At 41.4% G+C, this 24,198-nt stretch overlaps 2 protein-coding genes across 2 annotated transcripts; both read right to left on the reverse strand.

The window, feature by feature from the left end:
* Positions 1-4,777: 4,777 nt before the first annotated feature.
* Positions 4,778-9,216, reverse strand: tmem150b (transmembrane protein 150B). The gene is made up of 6 exons (XM_078270470.1): positions 9,084-9,216; positions 7,913-7,972; positions 7,708-7,775; positions 7,295-7,422; positions 6,989-7,166; positions 4,778-5,077 (listed from the first exon to the last, which is right to left on the reverse strand). The coding sequence occupies exons 1-6, from the start codon at positions 9,146-9,148 to the stop codon at positions 4,869-4,871; spliced, it is 708 nt and encodes a 235-aa protein (XP_078126596.1). The 5' UTR covers positions 9,149-9,216; the 3' UTR covers positions 4,778-4,868.
* Positions 9,217-9,650: 434 nt separating this feature from the next.
* Positions 9,651-23,894, reverse strand: adsl (adenylosuccinate lyase). The gene is made up of 12 exons (XM_078269206.1): positions 23,601-23,894; positions 17,840-18,043; positions 17,549-17,593; positions 17,211-17,290; positions 14,567-14,738; positions 14,398-14,444; positions 14,079-14,169; positions 13,832-13,901; positions 13,178-13,325; positions 11,964-12,144; positions 10,378-10,554; positions 9,651-9,848 (listed from the first exon to the last, which is right to left on the reverse strand). Exons 1-12 carry the CDS (start codon positions 23,742-23,744, stop codon positions 9,762-9,764), a joined length of 1,446 nt encoding a protein of 481 aa, XP_078125332.1. The 5' UTR covers positions 23,745-23,894; the 3' UTR covers positions 9,651-9,761.
* Positions 23,895-24,198: the final 304 nt, after the last annotated feature.

Genomic DNA, 24,198 nt, shown 5'->3' on the forward strand with positions numbered 1-24,198 from the left:
AATTTTTTTTTTTAAAATGAAGCCAACGCGCAAGTGCCACGCTCCACCTCTTTGGCCATTTTTGGATTAGCCCTTAGTTAGGTGACGTCAGCCACTGCCAAGATGGTGACGGCCTGAGCCGCCCATTTTGAGCTTCAACACAAAAAAAGCCCAAGGTAATGGATGTCCGGCCTAAATTAGTGAAATCCGGCGGCATCAGCAACGGAGCCATCCCAGAAGTGGAACGTCGTTGATATAGACTAAGTAACGGATAAACAGATAAAGCATGTAGCTAAACGTAATGGATAAAAGTTGAAAAGGCTAAAAGGAGTGGACAAATGGTTATAATATCAAATGGTAAATTGCTGAAATTAGCTAAAAATGAAAAGTAATGGATAAAAGGTTGAAATGTCCACCGTGGTCACTCAGATCATCGTAGAGAGTACAAATGTAACTCAAACTGACCTAAACAGGGACAGTTCATATGAAAAATCATTGTGACAATATCCACTTTAATGCTAAATAACATCCAGCACTGGGCGTCTTCTATGTTTCCCCTATCTATATCTAGTTGTCGTAGCACCAAAAAGTCCCCACCTCTTTACATATCACAGGATCCCAACACACACACACACACACACACGCACACACACGCACGCACAGGCGCGGGCGACATGCTGGAGGTCATTCTATCGACCCGTTATTCTCTATGATGACAATCTGTTCCTAAGTGCCACAGCTGGAGCCCCCCCCACACACTCTGCTGCCTCCTCTGATAAGACCAGACTCTCTTCATTGTCTAAGAACATAAATGTGACACACCAACACACCATCTGAGGGTCCACGTCTGCACCAAACAGCCTAATTATATAATTATCCCTTGTCTGATTGTGCCTGTGCAGCTGAGACGAGGGAGGGTCTTTGTGTGGCCGGTGGAATGCGGTGCGCTTGGCATTTTTCAGCGAAAGGGCAGCTTTTTGGAAGCCGCTGCCAGAGGAGAGGAGAGAAGGGTGAGATCACGGCTGCTGGTGCCCACTCTTCATTTTTTTTTTTTTTATTCTCTCTTTTCTGTCTCTATTCACTCACTCACTCCATCTTTCTCTTGCCTGTCTCTGGGTCTCTATATCTGTCTCTAGATCTAGCTCTCTCACTTCTGGACAATTCCATCCTTCTTCTGTGTCTGTCAGACACCGCCCCCCCCCCAACCCCCCACCACCACCCGTCTCTTCATCCCTCTCTCACCAACTATTCTCCCCAACACTTAGTCTATATCCACGACGTTCCACTTCTGGGATTGCTCTGTTGCCGCCGTAAATTCTGCCGGATTTCACTCTTTTCGGCCGGATGTCCGTTACCTTCCGCTTTCTTTGTGTTGGCATTTTAAACTCCGGTGGATTTCTGAGGACTATGGTTGACTGCTCCTCAGATCGCTGCAGGGTAAATCCAGACAGCTAGCTAGACTATCTGTCCAATCTGAGTTTTCTGTTGCACGACTAAAACTACTTTTGAACGTCCACATGTTCCACCAAAACAAGTTCCGTCCTGAGGCTATTTCGCAGCGGCACCGTTGCTCCTTCCGGTCACTTAGCGCCGCCCAAGACTATTGCGATTGGTTTAAAGAAATGCCAGTAAACCAGCGCACGTTTTTTCTCCCATCCCGGAATGCTGTGTTGACTAGCAAGACCCTCCTCCGCAGCGCTGTGGAGGAAGGTCTGACAATGCGAGACTACCCAACACTTAACTCCCCCGTCCCTCTCTTAAACCTTTCGAGTTTGTCAGATCCAGCTGTCTTGCAGATGAAGTGGCCTTTTCGAGATGGAATGCACAGGATTTGGCTCCCCCATGATAAGAGCTGACGGACTGTTTTAGAGAAGCTGAGCGGCGGTGTCTGATAGTGAACTTGGAGGCGACTGCTCCGCTGCATGATAGGAAAGCATTGCTATTGTTCCTGGTGGAGAGCTGTTGCGGGGATAAGAGAGACTAGAGCGCGAGCAGGTGTTGGGAGAGATTACAGTATACTGTAGGTCTAGAAAGCATGCACCTCTTTCTTGAATTAAAGTCAAAAGCAACAAGGCGGGCGTCACTCAAACCATGTTGTCCTGCACTACAATAGAGGATCCAGACCTTTTTTCTGACATTTACATCAAGGGCCTCCCACTCTTTGCACCCCGCTACAGGTGATTTTATGAGCTGTATTACTTTATCAGACGCCTTTTATACTCACTAATGAAAACAGCAGGGCTAAGGGTATTTTGGCGCCAAGGCTTTCCCTCTGAATTCCTCAGTATGAGCAGCTGTATAATTTAAGAACATATTGTCATTTCAGCAAAGCTAGCCAAGATAGAATGCACTTTCAAACAAAATATTCACACCATCTGAGGTGCTGCGTCAGATCCTTGGCATTGAACGTTTAAATATGCAAGATACGACTAAGCAAGTTCTCTCAGCTTTTCCTCCAGTGCACGCCTGCATTGTGGAGTAAATGCAGGCGTCACAAGAGCGAACTGAAGTTCGTGTTGCCAATCAGCCGCAGTAAACAAGTTGATCAGAGACCCGAGACTGCATTGTTTAACCACAAGTGTAAAATCTGCATGCTGTCTGCAGCAGAAACACTGGTAACCAACAGCACTTGAGAAATTCCCATAGAATTCCGAGCTGTCCGTCTGATCCCTGTGCCCGCTCGTCAAAGCCCCCCTCTGGTGATCACACAGCATGGAGTATGTGAAAGAATGCTGCCGGGACAGACATAGCAGGACACTGGGGGCCCAGTATTCCCAGCTCTAGCTTCCCTATATGCTCACAGTGATTTTATGATGACATTAATAAAAGACACAAACAAAAGTGAGAAATTTGATGACAAAGTACGACCAAAAACCCTCTAGACAATACGTTTAAATAAACAGAGAAGTTGGATGAGAGAAATAGTTTGAGTGCCGGAGTCAAGAGTAGGACCTCTCCCACTATCGCCATGGCTGTGAGAGCCCCACTGTCTTGCCCAATCTCTCAAATAGCCCTGACAAATTGTGCTGAATGTAAAACCTCTGTCTAAACTCGAGGCATCTTCCAAAAACATGGTGGCACGGCGCCAGAGCTGCATTTTCCCATCAGTGAAATGCTCATCAGCCAGCATCGCTCCGCAGCGCCACCGCTGGTCAGTGCACATACTGCAGATGGGAAGGGCATCTCCAATGTGCAGATAAGATTTATTATTATGGCAAGGCAAGGCAGCTTTATTTGTATCGCACATTTCAGCAACAGGGCAATTCAAAGTGCTTTACATGAAACATTAAAGAGCAGTTAGAAAACGATATAAAAAAAAAAAAAATGATTAAAAGAAAAAAAAAAAAAAAAACATTTCTCCGACCACAGGTCCTTTTGGCTCCGGTTACTTGGTGTTTTTGTTACCCATTACGAGACTGCAGTAGTTCTACTTTTAGCTTAGTTTAATCTCGGTAAACTACTATTATGGACCAACTTGCAATTTGATTAGGAGTACAGAGCTTTGATTAGTAACGTTTGCAAAGCCCTTCAAAATAAATAAAAATAAACTTGAATGTATCAAATTGTGGTTCCTGTTCCGATTATGCATTGACAAGAAAGACGATGGTGTGCACATCCATGTAGTTGCTGGTGCAGGACAAAAAAAAATGAATATTCAAATAAAGTGAAATGAAGCCTTCACAATTAAAGTATTTTTCCAGAGCATCCAGCTCACTTTATCTGATTATGCATTATGTCATAAGGTTTTCTTTTTCCCTTGTTAACAAAACCTTTCCCTCCACGCTCCTTTTCTATTCCCCGTCTTCTATTGTATAACCCAGCTGACAGGTGGAGAGTGACAAAGAAAAAGGCCAAAAGACTTTTCCTGTCATTCACCGTCCATGCACTAATCCTGAGTTCACGTCACAATCTAAGGATGAAGACTATAGTGTATAGAATACAATGCTGAGAGAGTGATGTGATGGATCTGTGGATAAATTACTCATATATACTGTAGTTCTATTTAAAAGCTGATATTTGAATAAAAGGCAACACCCTGTGCAGAGTGAATGATAGTTGAATAGTGCCACCATGTGTTAGTTTACATGTATTGCTGTATAGGCCCAAGACAAGTTTTATAAACTCATTTCAATTACATGCAGCTTCCACCATTTTTAAAGCTAAAATAATTAGTCAATTAATCAGACGCTATTTTGAATCATTTATTAAGCAATAATGCCCAACCATCTCTTGTTCCTGCTTCTCAATTATGTTACATTTCTACTTTTTTTTTTATCTAAAGTAAACTCTTATCTTCCTGGATCTTGGGGTTGAACAAAACAATTCATTTGATGACATCCCCTTGGCTTTTTGAATACTATGATCGTTTATCAGTGTTTTAAGCCCCCAACGTCTCTAGGATTAGGCAATGGTTATGGTTATGGTTCGGGTTAAGGTTAGGGTTAGGTGCCTTGAAGTCAACGGTCGCAGCGCTGCCTGGAAGGAGACGTTGGGGGCTTCAAACACCATCGAGCACTATGATCTTTTACTAGTTGTTGATATTTTATAGGGCAAACGATTAATCAGTTAACTGTAACAAACAAAGAGTCAGATTATCATTTTAAAGAAACAGAAAGACGTTCTTTACTGTGTTGCTCATGGAATGGAAAGGTGACATAAAACGTTAAAAGGTGGTAAATCTTACAAACATTTGAGACAAAGTATTAAATAAAATGTTCAAAAAGGCTAAAATACAGCTTTTGTTAAAAGATTGTAAATGTACAGATATCAAATAAATGGGTTATTATTGCATCTAAATATAAGTTGATTGACATTATGAAACCAGTGCAGAGGCATTGTGACTACACTTAAAAGACTAAACGACAACTGTAGGTACAGTCCAAGTGTTTTCAGCTAAGTGCATTTGCGACATGACCATTGCTTTCTGTTGAAGCGAGGCTGCAGTCATTCCCAATAGCTTGCTCCTGTACAGTGAGGTGGCAGTTGATGTGCCTGAACTCAGCCGCAAAAAGGCCAAACTGGCTGAAGAACAACATGACCAAGGCCCATTCACACACAGCAGCCCCAGAGTGAAAGCCTGTTCTGCTGAGAACGATCACTGAAGGAGGGGAGAGCAGTCAAGGAGCGCAATAATAAGTAAATGCACGTCAAGGTAAATCACATTATTTTCCCTTGCAGGTTTGTTGACAAAATCTGCACATTTAGGGCTGGGCGATATGGAATAAATGAACTATCACGATATTCTTGAACAAAAACCTCAATGTCAATATTGCGACAGTGGTGTAGGGTTCACAACTGGTGCTTTAACTAAATATTTTCACAGCTAGATTTTAGATTAATAAACTAACAAAAAAAAAGTGTGGATATAATGACTTAGTGGTTAAGAACAGCTAGGACAGTCTGGTAAGTTCAGACAGTTACATCACTTTACTGTAATGCAGCCTTTGGAACCAGGAAAAAAAAATACTTACCATATTACGATATTAGATCACGATATTAATATAATATTGATATATTGCCCAGCCCTACTTGGGTGAGTGTTACTTTTGTGTGACCAATGAGATGTAGAAGTTTGTGTTTTTATTCTCATCCACTTCTACATCTCTGTCTGCACTGTTATCCCAAATTAGTTGACTTTACTAGAAGTTTGCGTGGATGCCTTAAACCATCTTAAGTTTTTACACAAGGTGAAACTTAACAGGTCAAGTTGTACTAACACAGAGCGGTAAGTTGATGCAGTAGACAAATCTAATTTACATTAGAAGTCATTACTTAAAAATCATTAGTAAACAAATAATTTTTTCTGGAGTCACGTTGTCTAAAACACGCATGTTAAATTAAAGCTTTAGTGCGTAGCTTTTTGATATTAATGAACGTCCGGTACATTCAAGCCGTTGCCAAATGAGTTGCTACAAAGCTAACTAAGACTATCAGCTCCACACAACTATCTCTGTATTTCTCAGTATGAATATGTTCAGAAGATTGTGGCGTCCGGCGACTGTCATGTGCAGAAAACTGAGTGAAGATAATGACCTCTTCTGAAGAGTCCATCAGGTTTTTTTTTTAATCCTCCGTGTCCTCCTTGGCTACTAGCAACTGCGTCATTAAACTTGAAAAGAAACGTAACAAATATAAATGTTGGCATCTAAGTGCTACTAAAAAAATTATTTGTTAATATAAATATTGTTTTTTCTTTATGACTGTATGGTTTTAAGAACATCATATTCAATACATACGTTCCTTAAAAAGGAAAGCAAAGAATACACTATTAAAACACTGTACCAATGTATTGTACTGCATGGAAAGTTTCACTCAGGAGTCAGAGTTACTTATTTCCAATAAGTGTAATAAGTTACAAAACACTTTGACACTGCCCAGAATTCATCAGTCCCCACCCGGGTCTCTGTCATGGTGCAACAATAAATGTAAATAAACATTAACACTAAATCAGCCATACAAAACTAAAACCCAGTTAACATACCCAAAACATTAACAGAATATCATTAAAACTCAAGAGCACCTTGGTAGTGGCCAGGAGGTGAACTGGCATCTCTTCTGCGACCAGTCCACACTCTGTACTTTAGTCCATACATGGATGTGAACTAGCGACACTCTAGTTCCCAACCGAGATCCCTACGGACTGAGCTACTGCCAAAGACTTTAACACTTAACTACACGGGCATTCTTTTGTTTTGTTTTTTTGATTTTTTTGGGGCATTTCAGCCCCCAATGGAAAGAACAGATAGACATGAAAGGGGAGAGAGAGGGGGACGACCTGAAGGAAACCGTCCCAGGTCGGACCTGAACCCTGTATCCCCCGCGTTGAGGCACACACCTCCACACGTGCGCCCGCTCCACCAACCCGGCCACATGTTCATTCATTTTTAAATTGTAAAAACATGTATTCCTAATAATTCCGTATATTCTTCACAAGGACACAAGTATCACTTGAGCTTGGATTTTCATATTTTACCGAATATGTCTTAATGCAAACAGATAGGAAGGATACTAACGATGACCAGGATGGTGCACAGGGTGCAGCAGGTGGCCCTGACAGGACCGACCCAGCATCGGTCCGGAGACGGCTGAGCTCTGTAGGTTAGAAACAGCTGGACCCAGAAGTAGGCCAGGCCAAGGAAGAAAGCCAGATACGCTCCCAGAAGGTGAATACTCAACAAGACTGATTGCTAAATGGTAAAGGCAGATGGAGAAGGGATTTTAGTGAGCAAAGAGTGATTATAATGTGTTAGATGAAAACAAATAGTTCTTTATTATTCTATTACTATGTATTTTTTTTCTTTTTGTGGGCTGTTACCTGGAAGTTGCCAACGATGGAGAGTCCTACAGAGGAGCTGAATCCCAAAACAATGCTGGCTGTGTTGGCCTTTCCGTGGTTACCATTGTCCCTAACGTGCTGGAAACGGATCAGCGCAAACCACAAGGCTGAGACCCACAGACAGAGAGAGAGGAGGGCAGTATAAGTCCAGAAGTTACTTGAAAAGTATTGATGAAAAGGAACATTTAAAGAAAAACTTGTACTGGTCCATATGTTTTCATGAAAAAGCAATCAATTCTAAACATGTCAATACAAAATAAAATGTTCAAGATTTCAAAAGCAGACAGAATCATTTTGGAGCAGGTCCACCAAGAGTAGAACATGTGATAGACAGAACTTGAGTAAATAAGGACTCCTATCTCCAAGAATGGCATAAATAGATCTGTCATTACCTAAAAAGGAGCAGATGTTGCAGATCTGGGAGAAGAGACAGCTCTGAGGGATGTAAGAGCCACACAGACTAATGGGAGGATGAGAAAATATAAGCATTATCATTCAACACAAACTTGTTCATATCCTGGTTTTGCTCAACATTTTGCCGAATCACTTTAACTACTTTATTTATTCTTCATCATCTCTGAGTGCAGTCATACCAACCTGATGTAAGGGACTCCTTCTGTGAGATTGACTGATCCATTTGTTACAGCTAGAGCAAACCTAATGGGACAAAAACAACCGTAATGTGTTGTAATGACTAAGAGAAGAAATATTCCGTGATGAGTGTGTAGGATAAACAACCCTTTGTCATATTTATATTTTTTTATATATATTGCGGGGAAAATCACTATGGACCCTACTCATGTTTTACATGAGGAGTACCAACTTCTGCCCTATGGGAGGCGCTTTAGGGTGCCAAGTTGCAAGAAAAACCAGTACAAGCACTCCTTCATCCTCCACAACACTGCTCAACCAACCAAAAATGGAGCAAAAGGAGGAGATTAATACCCCGCCCCTGTCTCTCTCTCTGTGTGTGTGTGTGTGTGTGTGTGTGTAACCGAAGGTGTGTCAGACGTTGTTGGGTGAACATACAGATGCTAGTTTTTATGTTTGTGGGTTTTTTTAATATTACCTTTTGACTGTTGACTAAACATTTTCTGTATGAACAGACAATAAAGTTTTATCATATCTTATCTCATATATTCTTTTCTTACACATATAACATACAACACTGTATGATTCGGTATTGGAGTAGACTTTAAAGCAGAGAAAGAAAAAAAACAGAAACCTGCTACTTTAAAACAATGTCAGGTATTAGACTATAGTAATATAATGTATATTTTATTACAAATGATATCACTGTGAATTTAAATAAATATAAATGTTTTAAATTATTGCCCCCAAATTACAGTATAATTCAGTATATACGTGATATACCAGGTAATCACCAAGTATAAGGGAGGATGACAAGAGGTTAGAAATAAATTACATTGCACGTTGTTTATTATTATTGTTATTGTTGTTAATAAGCATCTAATAACAACCAATAAGGGCTTTATTAGCTATTAACTAATGCGTATTACAAGGACCTTAATATAAAGCGTTTTTTACTTTCAGTATGATTTATTTTAAATGTATTATCGAGTTATACTAATGATAGTATATATACAATACTAATGATAAATAACATGGTAAAACGATTTTGAAGTCTTCAATAAAGAGCATAAAGATAAATGACGATCAGTGAGGATCAGTTTGAGAAATGAAATAATTATGATGAAATAGCAAAACTATGAAAAAGTGTCATAAAAGGAGAAAGCTAAATACTCACACAGTCCAAATGCCCACAATGCCAAAGACCGCCAGGCAGACGGGGAGCAGTGCCCACAGCCACATGTTAACTTTGTGTCACCAACGTACCATCAATATCAGTGGTTGTGTATGTGGTTACTGCAGGAGGACGGGTGTACTTTGAGGGGGTGAACAAAGCAAATACTTGAAAAAGTTGAGATTTTAATTATCAAGTGGTCCACTACCCTGTAAGGTACGGTAACATGACTGTTTCAATGTAAGGGCTGGGCTTTGAGCCGTTTTTTTTAAGATTACACAACCTCTTGCACAAGTTTCCTCCCAACTCTAACATGGGTTTCCTCTCCTCGACGGTTCACCTTTTCCTTTCCGTTTACTGAAAGCAAACCACAAAGTTTAAACACTCTAAAAAAGGTTCAGGAAGTTTAAAATAGTACCCGGGTGAAACACACAACCCGGCCACGGCACTTCGGCCACGGCACACGGAAATTGTCCTTTAAAAAGTGTATGATTTTGAGTTTATCACATTCTATTTTATTAGTTTTTAAAATGCAGCAGACAGAAATGAAAACACTATGAAAGAGAAGAATTCAGTCAACAATTGTTCTTTATTGAGGTGCAGCGTTCAGCATGGCCACGCACCACGATGAAGTCTCCTTCTTTTGATTTGTGTGCAAGTCATCGTCTCCGTGTGCGCGCGTCAGAGCTCAAGCTCGATCTTGACGTCCATCTTAGCCTTGTAAGGCTCCAGCAGGGGGCGGACCTCCTCGGACAGGAACCTGGCCACCTGGACCAGAGGATACATTACTCCCCATTAGTATACATACTGGGTATAGGTCAAACATTTTCGATACCAAGACAGTGACTTCGATACCGGTTCCTTAGCGCTACTTTTTTCGATACCAATTTTATGAAATCCATTTAAAAGAAAAAGAAATTCCAACATTACAGCAAAAATCTTTTCATTTATTTTTCAGCTCCCACTACGTGAGCCCCGTCTCTGTAACGTAGAGTTTTTTTTAATGTCTCTACGACGTGTAACGTTAGACAGCCAATCACCAGCAACATTATATCTTATATCATATATTATATATATCCTGCTGCGTGCTTATTGGCTCACTGACTCTGATGAGATTTACTTCTTAGGTATTGAAATTTGGTATTGAATGACGAGGCATTTTTCGATACTCGATACTTTAGAGGCAATTCAGTCGGTGCCTAAAAAGTATCAAATTGGGTACCCAGCCCTACCGAGAGCTCTTGTAATTGTCAGGAAGGTGGTTAGAATAAAGACCAGGGGCGGTTCACGTTTGTACCTGCTGGGGAGCGCGGCCGATAAAGGTCTTAGGGTCCAGTACGGCGTCCAGCTGCCCCAGAATGGGGGCAAAGTAGGGGTCTCGCTGGACTCTGGCCAGCAGGTCGTTATCCCCACCCTCCTGTTTGACCACAGCAGCTGCCTCCTGGGACAGAACACGAATCTTCTCGTGGCAGTCCTGAGGGAATAGAAAGATGGTGTTTTTAAGCACAAAGGCTGATAACACCAAGGTCAGGACACGCTACACATGAATACAATCTAGAGCTGCACGACATGAAGGAAATATGCGAAAACATTGTTGAATACTGCGGCAACGACATTACTTGCGATAAATAAACAGATATTGAAGTGTACTCTGTTTTGCAGTTCTGCTGCTGTCAGTATTCTGTTGTTGAGTTAAAAACAAAATGAAAAGGACATTTCCAACATTAAATTGAATGAGGAACCACTTAAAAAAGAATGATAGTTACATTTTAAATTTAAATTTTTTTTTTTTAAGAGATGCACCGATTACAACTTTCTAGGCCGATTCCGATTTCCTTTGAGTTAGGCCAGCCGATTCCAATTTCATTTTTTCTAACCACTTTACCACTTTTCTTTAATAGAAAATGTTACATTTTGCATAGAACTTTTTTTCTCTCTCTCTCTCTCTCTCTCTCTCTCTCTCTCTCTCTCTCTCTCTCTCGTTAAAAGTATATGAGCGATATCCGCCGTGTTACTCGGCGCCCTGTTTTCTCCCTTTCATTCCAAAGCACACAGTTGACAACCTGCAGGTGGAGGCGGTGGAGACAGGCTCGGACATACACGCCGCTGTGGACTTGTCTCGCAAGCGGCTTCAGGAAAGTGGCTGCATGTGTCCGACAATGCACAGAACATTTCAGCCAGGCTTTCTTTTGGAAAATTGCAATTGGTGTGTGCACCAGTTTTTGTGTGTGTGTGTGGGTGTGTGTGGGTGTGTGTGGGTGTGTGTGGGTGTGTGTGGGTGTGTGTGGGTGTGTGTGGGTTTGTGTGCCCACCCCCGCGAAGCTCCGACCTGCAGACAGCAGAGGAGCAGAAGAAAGTAGCTGCACCTTCGCCAAAATGAAGACTGAAAAACAGAACTATTTTGGTACAAACATTTACTCGCCATGTGGCAGATAGCCATATAGATATCATTTATTAATTATATAAATTTAATATTTAGTGTTTAATAAATAATTGTTGAATGTAGCACAGAGTCTGGAGTCTATCGCACAAACACTCGACGAATGCTGCAAACATCTGACAGCCAGTACGAACTGCCTGGGAGAACCTACGTGTCACAAACAGCAATTCCACAACTGTACACAGAGTGAAAGACGACATGCTAAAAAGGAGATCAAAGACATATTGTGGATATTTAAAATGTCTTCCAGTTCAGTGTTAAATATTCTTTAGAAATAAAAGTGTATTGATCTTTGTAAAGGTGTCCCTGCATTATTATGCCATTATCATATTAGATGAAAATGGTCTCAGAACGACAATTTATCATCCAGAAACAGTAAATTGTGCAGCCCTAATACAATCACAATTTATTAAATTATTTAAACCATAAATCCTCACTAGTACCTGTCTGTTTCCTCCGGCCTTCACCATGGCCATAATGATGTTCTCTGTGGCCATGAAGGGCAGCTCATGGCGGATGTGTCTCTCGATGACTTTAGGGTAGACCACCAGTCCCTCTGTGATGTTCTGCAGAGTGCTGAGGATGATGTCAGCTGTCAGGAAGGACTCCGGCAGGGAGATCCTCCTGCACATGGGAGAGGGAGAGAGGAAGAATGAGTAAATGTGTACAGGGGGGTAAGAGAGTAGAGCTCATATTATGCTCATTTTCAGGTTCATAATTGTATTTAGAGGTTGTACCAGAATAGGTTTACATGGTTTAATATTTTTGTTGTACTGCACATTGCTACAGCTCCTCTTTTCACCCATGTGTGTTGAGCTCACTGTTTTAGCTACAGAGTGAGACATCTCACTTCTGTCCCATCTTTGTTGGGAGTCGCACATCTGCAGTACCTAGGTAAGGACTACTAGCCAGTATGAGGGCGAGCCGTGCTAGCAGCTAGGCGAGCATTATAACGTGTTACAACGTTTGTCTCTGAAGTAAAGGCTGGACTACAATAGAGCTGTTTGGAGCAGTTTGTGAACAGTGTTTTCTGTTGGAGATGGTAAGTCCCTTTGGGGGGGACTTTGGGCTTTTTCACTTTGGAAGCCTATTACATGCACAAAAAGATATAACACAATAAAGGAAAGGGAAAAAGCCAAAAAGCATAATATGAGCACTTTAATCGATTAGTTGGTCATCCGTTACATTAACCGGCAACTATTTTTAGTAATAGTATATACTATTAATAATAGTAATTAAATAATAGTTAATATGTTCTAGTTTCTTCACTCCCCTGTGACAGTAAACTGAATATCTTTGAGTTGTGGACAAAACAAGACATTTGAGGCGTCATCTTGGGCATGGGAAACACTGATCTGCACTCTTCACCATTTTCTGACATTTTATAGACCAAACAATTAATCGAGAAAATAATCGACAAATTAATCGACAATGAAAATAATCGTTAGTTGCAGCCTTTAGAGAAAGAATAGCCCCTGCAGGATCCAGTACCAAATCAGAACCCGGATACCTTAGCTGATTCAAAAAACAACTTCTTACGGAATAACTGAGTAACACTGTGGGTTGCCAACACAAGCACATCACAGTATCTCACACATGCAGTGCATTTGTGTGTGTGTGTGTGTGTGTGTGTGTGTGTGTGTGTGGCGGGGCCGACCTGTTGGCGCTGTCGTCCAGCGTCCTCTCCAGCCACTGGACGGACGCCGTCTGCAGCGGGTCGGCCATCAGCGCCACCAGATGTCGGGCCAAGCTGCAGCAACGCTCTGCGCGCATCGGGTTCCTCTTGTAGGGCATGGCACTGGAACCTGGAGGGGGAAGACAACTTCATGCTGACATACGGCTTTGCACCGACACCTGCAATTAGGACTGGGTACTGAATTCAGTCATTTTTAGGCACTGACCGAATTACCTAAGTATCAGAGTATCGAAAAATGCCTCGTCATTCAATACCCAATTTCAATACCTAAGGAGTAAATCTCATCAGAGTCAGTGACCCAGTAAGCATGCAGCACGCTTCTACCAAGATCTAACAATGTCTGTGATTGGCTGTCTAACGTAACACCTCGTAGAGGCACGCAGGAAAAACTCTACGTTACACACAGACTCACGTAGTAGGAGCTGAAAATGAAACGCGATGTGTGCTGTAATGTGTAATGTTGTAATTTCTTTTTGTTTTATAAAATTGGTATTGAAAAAACATTATCTTTTAGGAACTGGTATCGAAGTCACGGTACTGGTATCGGAATTTTTTGAATGATACCCAGCCCTACCTGCAATACAGGATTATATGGCAAGTAATGAGTGAATGTACCAATCTGCTCTTTCTCAAAAGGCTCCTCAATCTCCTTCAGGTTGGCGAGCAGGCGGATGTCTGTACAGAGCTGCAGCAGACAGACAGAACAACGATGAGAAACAAGACGAAAGCTTGCATATTCTACTTCAAAAGTCAGGAGGAAAAGAAAAAAAAAAGAGCATGTTTATCAGAGCACGTGCAGAGTTCCATCTAACACCACTAGATGGCAACGTTCCTCTACGTGTCTCCAGCTCGGGCAGCTTACCTTGTGAACAGTGGCTCCCAAACTGGCCAGGCTGGCCACACAGTCTACGTCCACCTTACGGCTGTATGTCTGTCCAGTTACCAGGTAGGCTCTGTGGAGCGTGGGAACATCATCAGGGCTAATAAAGAAAAGGCTCCACAACCAGCTTAAATAACACCACCCTTTTTGTTTACACAATAACTGAATATCATCTCCATGTCTGCTAGTCTTGTGTTATTAATAATTACATTTCTTCCATGATACTGAGAGAACAGATGGGATTCTACTCAGTTTTAGAGGAGGGGAGTGTACTTCTCTTTTACTTTACTACAGAACTTACTTTTTGAAGCCAGCCATCTCTGTCACCATTCTGTCAAGCTCTTCTACCTGACGAAAGAAAAACGAGTTTAAACGTGAGCATTGCTACATTTATAATCCACCATAATAAAACGTTTCTGAATTCTAAATCTTCGTCATTGTCTACATGCCAATTTATTGATGATGTATACCTTATCATGGTCCCCCTGAAAGAGCTGCAGGAAGCTGGCCTGGGTGCCTGTGGTGCCCTTAACTCCCCGGAAACGCAAATCATCGCGGGCTCGCTGCAGGTTCCGCATGTCCATGGCCAAGTCCTGCAGCCACAGACACGCTCGCTTTCCTACCGTGGTCAACTGGGCAGGCCTGTAGACCGAGCAGGAGCAGGAGGACAGTGTTACGATATATACCAGACTGATCTCGCCAAGTGGCGTATGTATGACACGCCAATTCTTATGCCATTATCAATGTTATCAAGACGCATAATCGTTTTTTAGGGTGTTTATCAACGCCGTTTGGCCTCCATTGACCTACATTACATGTGAATTATCGCCGTAGCGAGTAGTATGAAAGGACGGAGGTTGGTTGGGGTGGCGGATGGGTAAAACACAGGACTTTCACCCAGGAGAGCCGGGATCGCGTCCCCCTTCCCCAATGATCTTTCCCTAAACCCAACCTTTTATTGTTTTCCTAAGCGTGTGACGTTGATCACCATCGTGTTTGTCGTTTTTTTTAGTGTTACTTAACCCTTGTGTTGTCCTTCGGGGCCCCGAGACCCGTTCAGTTTATTTTTGATGTTTTTGCATTGGCCTGGCATTGAGCTTCGGGTCCCCCGTTGACCCTCGCGTACTATGTGATGTCATTTCACGTGAACTGGCACGGGGGGGGTCCCAGACATGTCAGAACAAACGCGTTTGGACAGGCTAATACAAAATGTAAATAAACTAAACAAATCCCCGGGACATGAAGGACAATACAAGGGTTAAGGCTTTCCCAATGTTCTTTCCCTAAACCCAACTTTTTTTTTTTTTTGACGCGTGTGATGTTATTCTCGCGATAGCACGTCACGTTCTCGCGATAACACGAAATGTTTACATCCGCTGTAAACAGCGTAGACATACACGCGGATAGCTCAAAATGCGTACAGATAACACGCCATTTGGCTGTAGGAAAGTGCCGTGTATGTTTACACAAAGTCATGATGTCATGTTGTATATACTGATATCTATATACAGCATAGTATCGCGATATTTTCCGTGGCAATACTGTATCGATACACAGACGCCAAGTATCGATCTATTACTATATATGTGTTGGTCAGTTTGTCTGCTTGACAATCCCATTTTGCAGCAATAAAATTCAAGTGAGATGAACAAACAGAGAAATGTATAATTTCTTTGGGGGCATAATTTGAAATTGGGAAAAAAAAGTAATAAATTGCAATATATCGCAGAATATTGCAATGTGTTTAAAATCGCAATAACATCGTATCGTGACATAAGTATTGTGACATAAGTATCGTAATGATTTCGTATCGTGATGATTTCGTATCATGAGGCCTCTGGGGATTCCCACCCCTATTGGATAGTGGTCCACTGAATCGATATATCGATCCAGATCGATGTATCGTTTAGGGCTGAAACGATTCCTCGAGTAATTTGATTACAAAAAATCCTCGATGCAAAATGATTTGCCTCGAAGCGTCGTTAAATCAATGTTACCAACGTAGTATTGCTGACGGACGGTGTTTCCACACGGATCATTATTATTGTCGCACACCAGACGCTGCTCAGTCTGCTGGCGACACATGCCAGAGCGTAAATAGTGAGGGGCTAAGAGAAGAGACAGGCTGGAGAAAACGACAAAGTGTCCAAAGTTTGGAATCAGTTCAAACGTAATTGAAACGGGAACTCTGTACAGTGTGTCTACTGAAAAACCGAACTAGCTTACCACGATGATAGCACGACGTCAATGCTACAGCATCTCAACAGAAAACATTTCTCATCCATTCCACGAAGCGGACCCAACAAAAGTAAATCACAGAGTTGTATGGACGATGAAACTACACCAAACACAACAACTACCAAAAACAAAGACAAGAAAATACGTAGCAGTGACCACAAATTTGATCTAAAGAGCCGACTTGTTGACTATCCCTTCGGAGAAACAGCTGACTGTTGCGCACAATCTTCTCTCACTCTCGCTCCTCACGGAGAAACAGCTGATCAACGATCTACTAGCATAAGTGTAACAGAGCTGTGGGACGTTGTAATTAAATATATAAATACAAATAGGTTTAGTATAACTAATATTTACATATACTTATATTTACATATAGGCCTATATACAGATCAGTCTCAGGATGAAACTTGTAGTTCTGAAAGTTAAGTTGCACAACTTAAGGTATTGTTTATGCATGTTTAATGTGCGCCTTAGTGTGAGGTTGATGTCATTTCAGAAAATGTTTTCTTTACACATTTTACAATGTAATATGGCACTTAAATGCACTTCATACGTTTAGTTTTTGGAGAGATGATATTGTAAGCAATGTAGGCAACAAAAATGTTGCTTTTTCCAAAAATGTAACCAAACTATTGTTTATTATTGCTCTTCAATAAAACAAAAGTATTTCTTATCCGATTAATCAATGGAATAATCGGTAGAATACTCGATTACTAAAATAATCGATAGCTGCAGCCCTAGTATCGTTACACCCCTAATGTTCTTCATCAGAAAAATCCGGTAAAGGAGGAGGCCCAGGCCAACTGATGAAGACAAACAGTGTTGGAAAACATGATGAGGCGACCCTCAGAGAGCGGCAGCTGTATTCAGACTCACTGGTAGTGTGTGAAGCCGAGCGTGGGAAGGTCAGCGTATCTCTCTGCAAAGTTTGCCAGCCTGTCAATGACTCTGGCCAGCTGTGGAACAAAAGAACAAAGGGTTTCAGCACTGAATTATTGCATAATACATATAACTGTTACGCATGTTAAGCTCACTTATGTATTTTGTGTGTGGTGTGACAAAACACTGCAAAGAAATTATTGCGATGATTAGTTCTACACTGTTGACTTGTTACTGAACAGCTGAGGCTTGCAAAGAAAAAAAATCATATACCAATTTCATAGATGCACAACTGGATGGGTGTGCGTGTTTTCTGGCAAACAGCTGAGCCTCACCTTAGGCAAGAGAAGGTCGAATCCGTCACGCAGCATAATCAGATCCTGAGAAGAAGAAGAAAAAAAACAAACACTTGAAGAACATGAGAACTTAAAATAAAAGAAATTATAACTATAATTTCTAGATGGGAATTATTTTTTCAAGGGCCAAAGCTACTGATCCTTGTGGATGCTTTTTTATATCATTACATGACAGCTTGGAGAGAAAATATGAGAATTCTGAGCATGTTATCAAAAGATTATTATTATTATCATCATCATCATCATCATCAAGATGTCCATCATAATTACAGTATTGTCTCCCACGTAGCAGGAGGTGGCACCGAGGTGGATGATGGGAGCAGCAGTGGGGCAGCAGTGTGCAAAGGTGTGGACGTGGGCCATGACGTCGTGCCTGAGCTTCCGCTCCTCCTCGGCTGCCATGGCGAAGTCAATGTCCAGCTCATGGCTCTCCATCTCCAGAATCTGGGCGTCCGTGATGGGCAGACCCAAAGCCTGAGGAGGACATGGATGAAGACAGGGAGAGGAGGGAAAGAGCGACACGGTGAGAAAAAGAAAAGGAAGACCTTTTCTTTTCTTTTAAAATACAATATCATCACATCACTCTTAAGATGTTTGAACAGGAGACAGACAGCCGGATGATGACATTATTTATCCTCCTGTCTTTTCTACAGGCATGTGCTCTCCTCGTGAGATCCTGATTAGATTGGAGTTTTTTTGGATAGAGCAGTCCTGTGATGGAACTACAGAACGGGTTAATTGAGAAATTGAGCCCGACCACTGAGAGTACCTCTGTCTCTCTCCCTCTATGTTACAACACAGGACAGTGACAGGTCAAAAGGTCAGACATGTGGCCAGGCCAATTCCAAGCAATCAGTGACCCAACATTAGACACACAGGGTTCAACAATAAGGGTTGCCCAGTGGCCCGGGGCAGGTAAAACGCCACGTCTGGCAAGTAAATGTAACAACCCACCCCCTTGCCCATTTGGGCATCATGGTATCATAAATGACGTTACCGGTCTCTTACCCCCTGTCGGAAAAAGCTCGTTGGATGACTTGATTTGAATGTGCCGTCGGCCAACAGAGAATTTAGTTGGTGTTTGGGACTTTTGACGTTTTCTTGTTTGACAATTGTTTCAAGCTTTTGATGCTTTCAATGATTTGACTTTTTTTAGGGATGCACTGAATCCAGGATTTGGGTTCGGCCGAATATTGGGCTTTTTGACGGGGTTCGGTTTCTGCCGAACCGCAGAATTCTTTTTTCCACCGAACCCTACGCTTGCGCTACGCTGGTCGACGTAATGACGCCGCCGTTGATTACGGGAAGGTGTTTACGTAGGTGGACCGTTCGGTGCAGTAGGCAGTGAGAAAGTGAAAATCTAACTCGCGAGCAGAAAAAGCGCAGCCCGGCAGCACCCCCAGTCAAAAGAAGGCGACCCAAGACCGAGCCACACGCCCAACCCCGCAATGCCGACCTGTCCCGCGACGGCAAGGGCCCCAAACAACGCGCAACGTCGCCGCTGCCAAAACACCTGCGCATGAAACATCCGAAAGAATACGAGCCAAAACGCAGCAACCCCAGGTACGGCGAAGGAAGGACAGTCACAGCTAAAAACCTGTGTTAACCAGACCGTGCCTCTCCCGGGCTGTCAGCTGTTCTCTCGGCAAATGAGTCTCCCTACAGTGGGAGCGACCGAACGGCCGGCTGCTGCTCGTTAGCTAACGTTAGCTTTCTAATTTCACCCACCCAACACGTCTTCATCACGCACTGGTTCGCGGAAATTAAACAACAAAATTGTCACTCATATGGCGATAGCGATGTGCTTTCCTACGATGTGAAAAGAGCGTGTGAATTCAACATTAAGTTGTTACACTGAACTATTTTAGAGGCTGTGGACCTTGTTTACTTCATTAACGTGTTTAGGATTCGGTATTCGGTTTCGACAGGATCTTAACCAGTGGATTCGGTATTCGGCCGAACCCCAAAAATCTGGATTCGGTGCATCCCTAATTTTTATTTTTAATCGCCATTTTACAATTTTTTCTGTGTTTTTCCCGGCGTTCTTTGACGCTTTGGATGAGTTTTTTAACAGTTTTGATGGTTTTTTTTCTACTTTTTTATATTTGTATAGGGGCCAGTAAAAACTGACTTTGGGCAAGTATAATTTAAAAAAAAAAAAAAAACACCTTGTCGCTGAACCCTGAAATGCCAAAAACACTACCAAGGATAGAGATGTTGGGCTGGGCTAGGCTGAGGCTACTAACTGCAGCCTCTCAAGGGACGGTCTCCTGTTACTGGGACATTCCCTGCATGCTATTTTCACACACAAGCCACACAGTGGCAGCCACACAGTGGCAGCCACAGGCCTCACTAAACTGCACAGGCTGACTGTAGCAACGCTAACCCCCTGACGAACATCTCGGAGTACAGGAATAGTAGAAAAGACGGACTCCGATCAGTTCTGATTAGTGTGTGGTCATGTGAGGTGATGCATGTGAGATAGGGGTCTGTCGTCAGACAACCCCCCCCCCCCCTCTTTAATATGACAAATGCAGAATTCACTCTGAGCAATTATGAGATTTGCCCGAATTACTGTTTCAGCACGTGTGATGCCTACAGAGTAATGTTAGCCGAATAGATCTTTTGAAATCATCAGCAACTGCAAAATTCTGCTTGGTTAAACATATCATGTGTCTTTTTGATAAACCTTGATGTTCAGTTCAATTTTATTTATATAGCACGTTTAAAAACAACCATAGTTGACCAAAGTGCTTAACAAGCTAAAACCCAAAATGATAATATACACAAACAATACACAAAACAAAATAACCAACAGTAGAGAGGAAAAAGAAGACAAGGTGTCAAAGCTCAACTTGAATTGAAAGCCAACGAATAGTAGTGGGTCTTAAGCAAGGACTTGAATGTTTCAACGGTCCGAGATGTTCTTCTGTGAAAAGGTCACTATTCCAGAGGCTTGGAGCAGCAACTGAAAAGGCTCGGTCACCTTTATTTTTTCGACGACGCCAGTGTGCTAAACATGATCTGGGAGACCTTAGGGGATCACGTGGCTGTTTGGTTAGGGAGCTAAATGTCAAGACGTTTTTAGAGGGTGTTTTCTATTAAGCCCTGAAGCCATCATTTACAGACTCCGTCTGTGCAACAAAACATTGTTCAAACTAGAGATGGTCCGATACCATTTTTTGCTTCCCGATACCGATACCTGAACTTGCGTATCGGCCGATACCGAGTACCAGTCTGATACCAGTGTGTCATATATTTTATTATGTTTTAACAGCTGTATACTACTATCCCTGTATGGATGGGATATTATTTCTATCTTTGTTGTCAGTCTGGCTCAGGTTAAACTCTTTCTGAAACATGAACAATGAACGCCCCAGAACCTTCTTTTATTCTGCAGTTTGACAGTCAGTTACAACGGAAAAACAACATAAATAAACTACTTTAACGTAGATTTTCTTTAGGGCTTTATTACGTGGTATCGGATCGGTGTATAAACTCCAGTACTTCCCGATACCAGCGTTTTAGGCACAGGATACTGGTATCGGAACATCTCTAGTTCAAACCCACATTCGTTTATTCTTAATTCTAGTTTAGAAGTTTCCAAAGAAACCAAATACGACAAACTTTTGGGGGAATGTTTATAAAATGATGTACAACACATTAGGGCTGCTCGATTATGGGGGAAAAAAATACAATCCCGATTATTTCGGTCAATAAAAATCTGAACTGAAATCACGATAATTAACACGATTACTCGTTGACTTCTGGAAAGATGTTGCAATTATTGAACTTAAAAAAACAGTGGAAAAGGTTAAATAAATCAACAGTAACACACACACAACAAGGTTTGACTATTTCAATCAGTGTAAACATTATAGAGCTTATATATATATATATATATATATATATATATATATATATATATATATATATATATACACACACATACATATATATATATACACACATATATACATACACATATATATACATATATACACACACATATATATACACACATACATATATACACATACATACATACATACATACATATATACATATATATATATATATATATATATATATATATATATATATATATATATATATATATTATAAACTGATACAGACTATATGTGTGATACTGTCAGACAGTGAGGGTTAAGATGATTTTAACAACCTTGGGGAAGAAATGGAGACAACTGTGTGTTGCATCAGTGCAATGAATCTCAACCAGAAAAAGGTCGAGGTTTGTTCCACTGTCTCTGGTTATCAAAGAACGCAGACACAGCATTTGGTGTGGGATATGGCACTGCCAGGCAGTGGTGGAGGAAGTACTAGCTAGTAAAAGTACTAATATCACACTGTAAAAAATACTCTGTCACATGTAAAAGTCCTTGAAAATTGAAAATGTTACTTAAAAAGTCCAGTGTGTAACGTGTTTAGTTGTTCATTATCAAAAATCTGTGTTGCCCGTTCACAAACTTGTCCTTTTTCATGAATATTTACCACCACCATCAATTCCAAGTATTCCTATTGGCTTGGAATTTTACATTTGCATTCGCATGAACTGGGGTAGACGCTCCATATTCATGCTCCATCTTGAAATACGTTAGCCGGTAAGAGACATACAGGACATACTGCTCCGCCTTTCGTGTTTTCGCTGTCACATGATAAACTCACAGGTGCTGCTAATGCTGCTAATGGGTCTCGTAGCTTCCCGGCCGCGGGCAAGTTTGAAGAAGGAAACATGGAGAACCACACGTATTCAAAATCCAAATTTCAGGAACAGGAGTCTCCTTCTTCTTCGTCCAGAAAAAGAAAAAAGGAGATTGAAAAGAGCAAGAGACCGGCTTTTTGACACGTGAAGGCTACCGTAGCTGTGATACATACTTTGAACTGCGTGGCGCGAGAGAGTTGATTGCGATGTATGATCTCAACGCTAGATGGGAGAAATTCCTACACATTGGACCTTTAAGTAAAAGTACGTGAGTATTATTTTAGTATTAAAAGTAAAAGTACTCAATGCAGAAAAATCCTGGCATGTAGAAACTGGAAACGATCCAAACAGTTCTGTCAATCAACTAACTAACTTTTTAATCATCTAATCATTTCAGCTGGACTTGTAGGCCTATATGTTGTTGGGTATCGTCGTATTTTATAAACTACATGTGTTTTGTGTGCAAAAATCTTAATGTGTAAAGTAACTAGTAACTAAAGCTGTCAGATGACTGTAGTGGACTAAAAAGTACAACATTTCTCTCTGAAATGTAGTGGAAGTAGAAAGTGGCATGAAAAGAAAAGACTCAAGTAAAGTACAAGTACCTGACATTTGTACTTAAGTACAGTACTTGAGTAAATGTACTTAGTTACATTCCACCACTGCTGACAGGCAAAGTAACAAAGTAACTAATCTAAATGCAGGACAATATAACCTTTGTACTTTAACCAGCCTCCATTTTTTATGAGCAGTCCATGGAAACAAGTAGTATTCGGAATCCTAAAATACAAATATATGAGTTTGCGGCTGTAAATAACGGATATTCCTATTGTAATTGCTAAATTTCATTTTCAAAAATTAAAATGGGTTGATAAAAAAAAAAGGAAAAGTACATTCTATTTATAAGTTAAGTTAAACAACATTTTCATTTAGGCTTCACGTGATTTGTGTAAATTAAAGCTGTTAAAATTTCAAAAGACTTGAATTATGATTCCGTATTTTTAGGAATGCAAGTCCCACCTCGCCTAAAACTGTTTATTGTTATTCTTAATACTTCATAATGTGTTTTTTCCTGCTTATTGTATGGTACAAGGAGTAGTCATAACTCTGCTTAGCTCAGGACCTGACAACCATAAACTCTGAAGGGGGTTCTCCTTAAAACTATATTTAGAGCAGGGAACTTGATAAGGGCTCTGTGAAGGTCGAAAAAGATCGTAAGACTTATAAAGCATGAAAAGGTGTGCACGTAAACACAACACTAGCAAGAATACAGGGTTGCTGTAGTACAGCTACAATATGTCAAACCTTCTCAGCCTTAGCCAGGTAGATCCACAGCTTTCTCCAGGTTGTAAATTTCTTCCTGTCACTGAAGTTGTACGCCATTTCCTTGCTGGCATACCTCGACACCAGCGGGGAACGGTACTTCATGAACTCGTCGGCTCCCTCCATGTTTGTAAAGATGAAGTGGTGTCCGCTAAAACACAAAAAAAAAGTCTACCCTGCACCTTCACCAACGCACACTAGCTTCCCAAGTAACCGCGCCGACTTCAGCTTGTAGCATCACATGGGATCAGGGAAGCTTTTTTTACGACACTACAAGTCGGCGTACGGCGGGAGGTAGGCTACGTGAGTACGACACTTTTGACGATGTACGGAAAAGTGGCGTCATCGCTCTAATTGCTCTTCAATTGTTTGTTCAAAACAGCTGCGACGCTACATAGTTAAAACAACGCCCCAGTCCGTGAACGTACGTCAACAAACGTTACGAATTGTATCAATATGGTTATTTTTTTCTTTAAAGTGCATACAACTAATGTTTGTTTTTAAACGTGATTTTGCTTGGGTCCGTGAATGTATCTCGCCACACAGCGTACATTATCAACCTGTTAAGGAGCCAAGGATG

Source organism: Sander vitreus, chromosome 15, assembly GCF_031162955.1.
Source record: "Sander vitreus isolate 19-12246 chromosome 15, sanVit1, whole genome shotgun sequence".
In the NCBI taxonomy this organism is placed as follows: domain Eukaryota; kingdom Metazoa; phylum Chordata; class Actinopteri; order Perciformes; family Percidae; genus Sander; species Sander vitreus.